Here is a 12,829-nt window from a genome sequence, read left to right on the forward strand (position 1 = left end):
TCTTAGCATCCTCCCAATATTACAAAACATGCATGCTCTTCCCCATCTAAGAGCATTGTATGATTTATATATGATCTCCTAAAAGACAACTCTGCCCAAGGGTATACATATAGTCATATTTTATTAGTGCTTCTTTATATAGTTGCATTAACTTAACAGCTATTTCAAACTATTGGTGTTTATTAAAAAGCAAAAAACCACAGCAGCTCATATTTGAAAGTTATATTTTTTTTCATAAGTGAGTGCTCCATCAGGGTGGAAATCACTGAAGAAAGGAACCTAAAAGGAAAATAAATATTTATAATTATTGTATACTAAACGGGAAAATAAGTAAGAGTGTAATACCAAAAGTTTGTTCTGTAAATTTTTGATCACTTTTGAAAGTTTTAAAGTTTGACAAATACTGTTCTCCTACTTGGTATTTAACAATGATTATTATCTTTTTTTTTTAAATAATTTTCAATGCAAGTTGAACCCCTTTAGACCTTTGTTTTAATGTTTTTTACATACCAATCAAAAATTTACTTATAAAAAATACATAATTTTCAAATATGAGCTGTTACTATGGTTTTTTATTTGTTCCTGGTATCTGTGAGCACCAACAATTAAAAAAAAAATGTCAGGCCAGTGTAATGGATATTTATCATTTATAATTTATTTCTAATTAAAGCACTAATAAAAGATAACTATTAAAGATTCAAAAGGCAGAATAAGCTCTTGATTACATTCAAAACTTTATACACATTTCAAAGGCAAATATATTTTGCCTACTTGGTAGAAAATCATGAGATATTCATTTAATGCATTTTTTTTTTTTTTTCCAAAAAATTTATGATCCCAAAAGGAAGATTTGTGATATCTTCTTTCATAAATAAAATATCATTACAACAAATTGTGGTCAAGACTAAGCAAACAATACTTTACCACCAAGTCCTTCTTCGTGGAATATTGCAAGATTATACTGTGCTCTCTCATTTCCTTTATTAGCAGCATAACTATAAAATTCAGCTGCTTTAGCAAGATCTGGTGATACCCCTAAACCATTCTCATAACATACTGCTAAACAGTAGTGAGCTTCAATATTCTAAGGGGAAAATATCCATTAAAAAAAAAAAAAAAAGGAAAGAATCAATGTAAACATAAATCAGAAAAATTGCCTCAATATCTTATTAGCTTGTAGATTATATTTTTGTTATTTATTACATAACATATTATTAAATGATGCACTATAACAAATTACAGAAAAGACCTGACCTAAGAACAGAATGCCATTTTTTAAGCTCACTATTACAAATAGTAAAAGCACAAACCTTCATGATAACAAACTGAATGTCCTCAGAAATGATGTTGCAATCCACATAAAAAAAATATAGCTGCTAAGAGTAATCCTATGAGAAGTACTGCATAAATTTTTTTGTTTTGTAGTAAAACTAGAAAACAAAATAGCATAAAGGAAAAACCAGGTCAATTTTAAAACTAAAAAAAAAAGGAGAAATAGAACAAGGAAACTGCATGAAACAACAAAGGAAATGGTAGGAAATCATACATTGATGATTGAATGCAAAGGAATGACAACAGTAAAAAGTACAAATGCAAACAATAATGGGAAACATAAAAAAGAAGACAGCCAAAAGAGTATGAAATTATAAAAATAAAAATCCAGAATTAACATTTACATTTTGAAATATTATCTTAAATTGTTGCTTGGTTGAAATCTTCATAATGAACTGTTTTTTACCATTCAAATGAGAAAAAAAAACAACTGTAAATTTGGCAGTCAATCAGTCAACATTATAATTGTTGCCTTCAATTAGAAAGAGGGAGGATATATGGAGCTGGCATACATCAGTTGCACCCCTACCCCCTCTTTCTTGTTGGAGGAATTATAAAGTTACACTGCTGAAGTTTTCTGGCTATTTTTTATTTCATGTACAGACTACGCATATTATTAACACCACACCTCCATGGAGCCAAAAAACTCATTGTGAGAAGTACACCCTGTTACAAATGAAACCCATCAAATGCTTTAAGCTCATTCACTATATCCACATTTACCATAATGTCAGGCAATCCATTCCACTCACCAAACCACTCTCCATGCAAAGCACCTGATCCTTATGCTCCCCTGCTTACACCTTCATACATCTTCCAAAGATGTCCCCTTATATATACCCCTTTTCCCATTCTATGAAGTATTTTTTCTGTTAATCTGTTAACAATCCTTTACCAACTTAAAAGTCTCAATCATATTCTCTCTCTCTTCCTCCTATTCACAAGACTTTGCAAACTGCATTCCCTCCATCTGTCTTCATATCCCACATATATAAAAAAAAAAAAAAAAAAAAAAAAAAAAAACACTTACCACCTTAGCCAGTCTTCTCTGGACCCCATTGCCATAACCTAATCTGATGACTTCAAGACTAGTGCAATGTGGCCTCTGAACTTCAGATCCTTGTCCATACCCCTCCATGGTCTCTTGTCTCCTCAACATCTTCCAAATTTTCCTCACCAAGTGTATAATTTACATCCCATTATCCCATTGTTGCTTACCAAATTTCAGAACCTTACACTCTGCAACACTGAATTGACAGTTCCATACTGTTGCCCACTCATACAATCTATTCACAGCCTCCTGTATGGCCACATCTGCTTGATTTCTCATCACTCCCAGATTTGCATCCATATGTTAAGGCTTAAGCGCTGGAAGAAACTTATGTTTCTCTGGCTTAATGGAATGAAACAGCACTGAGAAAGGATTAAAAATATTATTTAATTCTTCCAATATTTTGTCCCAGTCACTGAGATATTATCAGGGAATACAATAAGAGACTTGTAACACACAACACAAAAATCATTGAAACTAATGGACAAAAGACTCGAGTCCTAACTAGGTGGGATGCCCTCTGTGGGCATCTGTTCGCAGCCTAGGATGTAAATTGGGATCTTGAAGTATTAGTGTTTCTCATATTTTGGAAAGTTTAATACAATCATATTTATTTAAATTAGGCTGATTTCTGAGCAGCTGCAGATTCCAAAAATAGTCTCTTGCTTCTAAACTTACTGTGATGGAGTCCATGCGGTTAGCCTAGTGGCTGTGTGCTTCGCAACCATATGACTGGGGAAGGAGTGTCCCAGGTTCGATTCCTGTCGAAGACGTGAGGAATCTGGCATTTTTCATCCCGCAATAACCCAGTGAAAACACACACACACACACGGATCTACAGCCAAAAATACCTAATCCCCCATGAGGGGCTCAACTCGCCCCAATAGGGACGGGGGAGAAAAAGGGAGGAAACTCCATAAGAATAAATAAATAAAACATGTGATGGAGAATGGTGGTCTTTTTCCAATTGATTCTATGAGCTGTATCTAAAGCATGATCTGAAAGGCCTGACTGACATTAATGTCTGTGGTCATGTCGACCACAGATGTATTTTTTGTGTGTTCAGATGTTGGCTGATCTACTGTAAAATCTCGCAAGAAATTAATTTTTCAAAAGAATTTTCGCTAAAGATTTTCCAGTTTTTTTTTTTTTTTTTTTTTTTGTTGAATTTATAAAGAAATAATGTGCTTAATAAAATGCTAAAATATAAAAGAAAAATTTGCTGCCAGTATGCACCTGCATTTTAGACTTGTTGGTAAAAGATTAGTAGGAGTTAAGCTGGATTAGTACTGAATTCCATCCAAATCGTAAGGTCAAGCGGCAGCGATGACGTCAGGCATATTGAATCTACCATAGCAGGTTAACTTGCAGGAACATCCGACTTTCAAAAACTTGCAGTAGAACATAATCATATACACCACACATGCTTATATAATGGCTGCAGTTTCCAAAGTAACAAAAATAAATAAATAATAATAAATTCTTCCCCCAATCCTTGACCTTCTCTTCAGAAAGATTTTAGTAATGCTATCATTCATTATCCTCTATGTCTGAGGTATGTCAAAAAAAAAGAAAAAAAAAAAAAATAGCTAGTCTTAAAGAAATACAATCTCTGCACGATTTTCGAGCCACATCAAAAACTTCTTCCTTCTCTTTAAAGCGTTTTTATCCTGCTTGGTGCAGGGTCTGCTATGATTATGGACTATGGGAAACCCCAACCAGCTTGTTGCAGAGTCTGACTTTGGAAGGGGGAAGGGTAGGAACAGGGCACTTTATACTCAGTATATTAGTATATGATGTATGCTAATGCTTCGAGATCCCAGTTTACATCCCAGGCCAACAACAAAGAGTTCCCCCACTTGGTGAGGACTCCAGTCTTTTGTCCATGTGCTTCACTTAGCCTTGTGTTTCCTTTGTGCCTGTGTTTGTTACAAGTCTCATATTGTACTCCCTAATGATGTCTCAGTGACCGACAAAATATTAGAAGAATTAATTAATATTCTTAATCTTTCCTCAATGCTGTTTCACTCCATTAAGCCTCTAGCATGGCCAGTTTTATATCATTATCTGCAAACAGTTGTATACCACCAGTTAAATCCATCCCAATATCATTAATATATAAATTAGAGAAATGGTCCTAAAACAGAACCCTGGCTCTGTGACTTTCCTCTTCCTGAATACTGATATCTGAGAGTCAGTTGTCTATCCAACTCACTAATCTGCATCCAATCCCTTCTACTTCAATTTAGTTACTATCTTGTAGTGTATGTGCATCTCTCTCTTGTTGAATACATTCATCGCCTTGTTATAGTACATAATTGGTAAAACACAACCTTCCTTTAACGAACCCATGCTGACGAGCACAGAAAATACTGCTGTTATCAACCCACTTTTGTATCCAGCTCACCAACCTCTCCAATATCTTAACTACAACTCCAGATATAGGCCTATAATTTATAGTCTTAAGCCTCATCACCACCTTTGTGAAATGGAACAATATTTCCTTCCTTCCTTCCAATCCTTGGGGACTTGTGCTGTTGTAAGACTTGTTAAGTAGGTAGGCCAAGGCTGATACCACCTCTCTGGAACATTCTATTAAGACATGTAGTGATACATCATCAAGTCCTATTGTCTTGAAATCTAATTACTTAACTCCTCATATACCTTGTTGAAAGTTTATTTTTCACTAGGTTAGACTATAATAAATTTAATTTAATCCTTTATCCCAGTGAGTGCAAACAAAGTTTGCACCTGAAAATATCTTCAGGACTGAATATAGTGTTGTACTATCTTACCTTGGTAAGTAGTACAACACCAGGCAACTCATAGCAAAGGTGCAAACTTTGTTTGCACTCACTGGGATAAAGGATTAAACTAAATTTATTATTATTATCGTAATATACCTCTAGCTCACTTGCCATTAATTCCTCTCTCATTTCATTCTCTATACCTGAGCCTCTGATTTTGTCCTGAGGATGAAACACCCAGATGAACTGCTCACTGAACACCTCAACTATGTCCTCTGCAGCGGTTACCAATCTCCCATTTTCATCAATTAACATCATCTTATCATAATCATTCTTCTTTCTACTTGCCACATGCTGAAAAAAAATCATGAGGATTTTTCTTCGACTAATTTGCTAATTTCTGCTCATAATGCACTTTTTGCTTACCAACTGTTGCAACTGATTATTACCATTATTCATCTTGTGCTGCCTCCAAAGTGCTTCTTTCAGATTCATGCTTAATCCCATCATACATCCATTTGACACCTACTTTATTGAGCCTTTTGACCTTCAGAATACATTCATACACTGATGCTGTTAAGTATCCTTCGTCAGTTCCTAAGCAGCATTTATTCCATTTGTGCTCCACTCCTCATTTCATGTTAAAGCTCCAAGCTGTCTCCTAAACTTTTCATAATCACTAGGCTTGTAATTTCACATATATCCTTTCCTCACAGGTCTTCATATGGCTAGTCACAATTCAACTGATCACTTCCACCAACTGGAAGGCAGTGTGAAACCCCAGTCACAATCACATCCTCTGATGAAATAACCAGATCTAAAATTCTTGATCCTCGTCTGCCTTCCTTTACATATTGCTTGAGATAGTTATCTCTCAAGAACTCAAGAAATTAATTTTCCTCATTCCCAATTGCTATTATTTCTTCATTCCAAACTATACTGTAATAATTAAAATCGACCTTCCCTTGTTCACTAGCCCAAATTAATTATGATTGTTTTAACAATGAAATACCGTAAGTTGGTATAATCAAAATAATTCTAAAAGCAAAGGAAAACTCATGTAAAAAACTTTATTACAGTAGAATTTTATAAAGAAGCATGTGAAACTTTAGTTCAGTGTTCTAACTTAAACAGATCTGATGTCTATATCTAACCCCCTTTGTGAATGATAGTACTTTTAAACCTGCTAATCTTTCCTAACTCTATTTTGTTTATGTGTGTGTGTGTATATGTATATATATATTTTTTTTTTTTTTAATAAGTTAGGAAATCATTGACCTTACTTAGTTACCATAGGTGGAGCTTTTTAGAATTGTATATTATTGTTTAGTTGTCGTTCTGTGACCCTTTGATACATCACCAAATTCCTGACATGTACCCTCAAGGATATGATAGTACTACATGAAACTTACATCATTATTAACTTCCTATCTACAATTTTCCTTCAAATCAGACTGTTACCTGTCAAGACTCCAACATTATCAGATCTTATATTTCTATCTTCCAAGGCACTTTTTACTGTATCAATCCACCTATATCTTGGTCTTCCTCTGGGTCTTTTTCCTGCCGAATGGGCAGAGAACACTTGTTTTGCTAATCTTTCCTCTCCCATTCTCTTTAAGTGACCATACTACCTGAGATTAGCTCTTCTAACACATTCCTGGATGCTAACAATGTCAAGTTCTTTCCTGATATCATATTGCCATTGATGCCATCTGTTCACACTTCTAATCTTTTTCAGGCCTCTCAAAATCTGTGGTCTCTAGTCTTTGATGAAGTGTTTTATTTCTAACCCAGCTGTCAGATCCATAAGTTAAAACTGGTTTCAACACTGTCTTGTATAAAGCTAATTTAGTGTTTTGACTAATTTCTCTCTTATTCCATATAAATTTATTCAGTTGACTTCCTACCGTATAAGCTTTGTTGATTCTGTTGTTTATTTCCATATTTCATTTACCATCTTCATTAAAAATCATGCCTAAGTAGCTGAAATGTTTTACTTGTTCTATAGGTTCTCCATTTGCAATGCAGTTGATATTTTCAATGCTTCTGCCTGTTTTCTTTGTCTTGTTACTGCTTAACCTTCATACCATATCTATTAAAACAGTTATTCAATTTAGTCAGACAATCTTGCAGACTTATACCAGATTTATTTAGAAATATAACATCATCTGCATAAAGCAGTGGTTCCCGAACGTTTTCAACTTGTGTATCCCTTTTAAACCCATTTCTATAAATTGTACCCCTTATTTTTAAAATAGCAGTTTTTAAATACTGACACTTTTGTTCAGTGCCTAACTAAAATAGGGGAAATGATTGTTTTTTCCACCATTACTGATTATTTTTCGTGTACCAGTGAATGGCCCAGCATGTACCCCCCTGGGATACGCATACCACTGGTTGGGTACTGATGGCATAAAGCAAAGAGCTGAGATTAACATCTCCAATTTTGATATCAGTTTAATACTAATTTCCTTCATAATGTGATCCATATAGATAATGAATAACGAGGAGGGGGAGATAATGTACATCCTTGTCTGACACCAGATTTAACATTAAACCATCTTCATGTACTTCCTTCAATTCTAACTGCCAACATACAACTAAAATAAAGACTAAGTAATGCCCATTGACACCATATAATGGTAGCATTTTGAATAGCTTCTCTCTCTCTCTCGGCACCTTGTCATATGCCATTTCGAGCTCTACAAATCTTAAATACAGATCTTTGTTAGGTTCCCATGATTTTCAACTATTTGTGGTAAAGTGAAAATCTCATCCTGCAGCTTCTATTTGGCATGAATCCAGCTTGTTCTTCATCAAGCTTCCATTCCACAATCCTCAACCATTTATCAAGTATACTTGCATAAATCTTACCCAAAAACACTCAGCAGAGAAATACCTCTGTAATTCTCACATTCAGTTTTATTTCCTTTTTATATATGGGTACTATGAGAGCTCTACTCCAATCATCGGGAATTCGTTCCTCTGTCCAGGCCTTCTGAACTATGCAGTGCAGCCACTGAGAGACTTTTATACCACCATACTTCAGCATTTCTGGTCGAATATCATCTACTCCTGCTGCCTTTCCACATTTCAAGCCTTTGATGGCTTTTTCTACTTCAAGTATGGATATGTATTCCTGACTGTATGCCTGTTGAGTGTTTTTTACCACTGTGCTATCGGTGCTTGTTTCATTTAACAATTTCTCGAAGTAATTACTCCATACTTCAAGGATATCTTTTTCTCCCATTTTCATGTCACCTTTATCATCTGTAACTCCTTTTACAGTACTCTTTGCTCCATTCCTAAGCTTCTTCAACAACCTCCAAAATATTTTGCCACCTTCTTGATATTTTATCTATGTTCTTGCCAAAGTCCTCCCATGACTTTTGTTTAACTAGTTTTACGCAGTGTTTAGCTTTCTTACATTTGTCTCTGTATTCTCTAAGAGCACAAGCTGACTTATTTGCCAGAAACTTTTGATATGCTTTCTTCTTTTCCCTCACTGCCTCTTTAACTTCCTGTGTCCACATTGGAGTTCTGATTTTTCTATCCTTACAGACAACCTCACCACATGCCTCTCTGGCTGAATCAATCAATGTTTACTTCAGGGCTTGCCACTGAATCTCCAAGGTTTGGTTTCTGTTCTCAAACTCCTTCATTTTTTCTTGAATAATGTTTGTGTATTTTATTCTACAGTTCACATCTGAGATCTGCTCAACTTTTATTTGCTTTAAAACTTTCTTACATTGACACCATACAACTATAAATATGATAAACCTATAAAGATAAATATGAAATTCAATTTTATCCTGCTCAAGGCTAAATTGTTATCACTTCCAATTTCAAATCCTCTGTAGGGTCTAGTGTCCTGCACCAGTGGGAAAAACATCGCTATTGTTGATAGTGATGTTTCCCACTGAACTTTTGTTATTCCTTGCCTCTTCTCTCCATGTGAATTTGTGCACATTTTTATGTTGGAACATGATGTTAGTAATAAACAGTCCATGTCCTGAGCAGAAATCCAACAGGCATTTGCCATTATTATTATTAGCTTTGCTCTTTTCTCCAGAGTTTCCCAAAATATTTTTGTATGTCTGACAATCATTTCCTACTCCTCTATTTAGTTCCCCAACAAGAATGAACTTTTCAATTTTCATTGTGTCAGTTGCTTTCTCTAAAGACTCAAAAAAATTCCTCCACTTCTATCTTGGTAGAATCTTTCATGCAACATAGGCACAAATAAATCTCATTGTCCAGCTCCTGATTCTGATATTTACCCACATCACTCTACTTGATATGGCCTGCCATTCAAGAAGATTATCCTTGTATTTAGTGTTGAATATTAGGGCTACTCCTTCTTTTCCTTGATTGTCATTGGTGAAATATACTATTTTGTATTTATTGCTCAGAAAGATCTCACCAGTTTTTGTCTTTTTTGTTTCAGTCACCCCTATTATGTCAATCTGGTACTTATCTAATTCCTCTGCTAGCTCCATTTCTTTGCCATTCAGGCTTCAGCTTCTTATGTTGATAGTACCAATCTTGAACTCTGGTGATGTTGAGTTGGAGTGTCGTTTAGCATTTGTTCCAGTAGCTGACTTTTTGCTGTTTGTCCTAATTTCCTTAAGAGGCAACGCTCCAGCTGGCATGAAATTCTGCCATGTTGTACCATCATTTTATATTGTGGTTTAAGCCAATAAGAATACAATTTGGTCAATGAAATCCCAAATTGCCAGCCCATCCTCGTTCGTTCAGTATCCAGGTAGATATCCAATAGGGTGCACCACAGGAAGGTGAGGATTGGACATTAGGTCAGAAGTCCTGGTCAGTTCTCTGCATTCCTTTAAAGGCTATCTCTAGGTCACCTCTTGGTTATACAGTTTTGACCCTTAAGCACCCCTATGATACTTAGACAAAAATTCTACAATAATAAAGTTTTTACTCAAGTTTCCTCAATTTTTAGAATGCTTTTGATTGTTTATGCATTTCTTAATTGCCACCTTCAACATTCTCTGAGTTATAGCAAAATTATTATTGTTATTATTATTTGACACCTCCAGGGAGTCCAAAGACTCATCGAGGGAGAGTGTGCCAACAGCATCGAACGATTGGTCCCCTTCCAACTACTAACCGCGCTCAAACTTACTTAACTGAGCCATTAGTAGCAAAGGCTCTACCAATCGACCAACAAAACAAAATCCAACAAAATATCTCTTCCTGTCAACCTCTGCCTCAAAACCATTGCCACTATTTCTCTCTTCCATTTCGAGCTTATAAGGACAAAATTCCCCTGCCATCATCAGTAGCATCCCTTACCTCCCTTCTTGTCCAATCTATCATTAGGAAAAGCACTATACCCTTCCATTTGTATGTGTCAAGATATCATCCTCATTCAACAATGCTTCACTTATTCCAACAATTTTTGGGATCAACTCAGCTCATCCAAGGATCCACTTCCTACGCTGGCCCACCCTGGAGTATACCGTATTCATTGCACCTGTAATTTGCCCTATATAGAGGAAACAGGATCAGAAAAAAAGGAATGTAAATGGCACATTAAATTTAATAACTATGGTAAAGCTGGACTTTGTGATCATGCTCAGAACACTTTACATAGAATTGACTGGAAAAGCGCCTGATGTTTACATCACACCAAAATGTGGCATGAATGCAAATTTAAGTTTTGATGGTCCAAAAATCCCAAGAATATGGAAGGCCCATATTCTACCGACATAACCTCTAAGATTTATTTATAAATAGGACTATAGATAATCCAGGATCTTAAATCTAATATAACAATTCTCATGCTAAATTAGGACATCATTTTTGTTGTAATAAAACTATCTGTGTGAAAAAAATTTTTCTCTGATGTTGTCTTAAGAACAATGCTTTGATGTAATTATTTTATTTTATTTCATTTATTTTATTTACACTAGAGATCAGGCCAGTAGAATAACCATTGTTGAAATCATTGTCTCTTTAGCATACTGCGTAAAATGTAATATAGCTTGTCTCTGTGTGTGTGTATATATATATATATGTGTGTGTGTGTGTGTGTGTGTGTGTTTCCTCCAGATAATGACCTTAATATGGAGGTCGAAATGTCAGGAAATTAATATAATTATTTCTAACACAGTTGTAAAGTCCATAATTTGTCTAAAATGAATGCTGACCACCGTGTAACACCAAAGGAAAAGATTCCTTTTAGGTTTAGGTATGGAATGAGAATTTAGATTGGAATAAGAAATAATAATTCTGTAATGTAATATATATATATATATATATATATATATTTAATATCTTTAATTTATTGTACCTTACTTATCCAAGTGTTATCCAATAAATATAGCATACTTGAAAAGTAATGTTAAGTTCATCTAATAGTTCAAGTATATAAATTCATTCTGGTGATGCTTTAAAATAACTTTATTTTAAATATATATTTAAAATATGATATTTAAATTCAAATATTTCAACATAATATCAAGTCTGATTTCTTTTTTAATCAGTCTCCCTAAATTATATTTTTCAATTCAGCACCTCCTCTCACTCATCTAGAAACTGTCATATGAATCTAAAATAAATATTTAGAGAATGTTAATTAGACCATTTGTATTATATGGTACAGAGACTTGGAATATAATCATAGTTTGAGTTGGAACTGAAGTTTTACGACCGGATGCCCTTCCTGACATCAACCCTCGCATTTATCCGGGCTTGGGACCGGCACCTATTGAGGCTAGCTTGCCTCCTTCGGTGGCTGCATAAGACGAAATGACTTAGCAAGATAGGAAAGACTCGCCCCTAGCCCTCGAATACTCTAATAGCATCAGGGGGAAGGAGCAAGGAGAGGAGAAAGAAGCAAAGAAAGAAGAGGAGGGACCAGTCTACAGAATAATATAACAGATATATATTACATGAAGTAAGGCATGGTCTTCTGCTTTGCCTTCCTAAGAGGAAGGCAAAGCAGAAGTGGGATGAGTCAAGAGTGGAAGAGGACAGAGAGGTGTACAAAGAGAGAAAGCAAGAAGCCAAGAGAGTTGTGGCACAGGCGAAGGCCATGTCATATCAAGATCTGTATGATCAATTAGAAACAAAGGAAGGACAGAGAAAAATTTACCAACTAGCGAAATGTAGAAATAAAGCAGCTAAGGACATCTTACATGTGAGGCAGATCAAAGATGCTGAAGGAAGAGTATTATGGAGGGATGTGGACATAAGAAACAGATGGAAAATATACTTTGAGGGACTTCTGAATGAGGAAAATGCAAGGACTCACAGAGGAGATGGGCAGCCTTCTGAGGGGATGGTGCAGAACATCAGTAGAATGGAAGTGACGGAGGCCATGAAGAGGATGAGGAATGGAAAAGCGGTGGGCCACAACAGAATTCCAGTGGAGGCATGGAAGGCACTGGGGGAAGAGGGAATTGACCTGCTGTGGGACCTGTTCATGAAAGTTTACCAACAGGAAAATATACCCGAGGAATGGAGGGAGAGTACTCTTGTTCCCATCTACAAGGGTAAAGGGGATGCACAAGACTGTAAAAATTACAGAGGAATAAAGTTGATGTCCCACACAATGAAGATCCTAGAAAGGGTTCTTGATGGTAGATTGAGGGAGGAGGTGGAGATTGCAAAGGAACAATTTGGCTTCATGCCTGGTAGATCAACAACAGATGCTATCTTTGGGTTA

The 12,829-nt window shown here is 35.5% G+C and overlaps 1 protein-coding gene across 1 annotated transcript in view; it reads right to left on the reverse strand.

Moving 5' to 3' along the window:
- The window catches only part of LOC150106685 (uncharacterized), a 250,285-nt gene that overhangs the window by 40,311 nt on the left and 197,145 nt on the right, over positions 1–12,829 (reverse strand). The window contains exon 8 of the mRNA XM_090392633.1: positions 925–1,084. Within this exon, the coding sequence (XP_090248759.1) occupies positions 925–1,084 (160 nt within the window). The remainder of the gene's footprint in view (positions 1–924; positions 1,085–12,829) is intronic.

Source organism: Typopeltis vanoorti, chromosome 5, assembly GCF_054136105.1.
Source record: "Typopeltis vanoorti isolate ZY-2024b chromosome 5, IOZ_Tvanoo_1.0, whole genome shotgun sequence".
Taxonomy (NCBI): domain Eukaryota; kingdom Metazoa; phylum Arthropoda; class Arachnida; order Uropygi; family Thelyphonidae; genus Typopeltis; species Typopeltis vanoorti.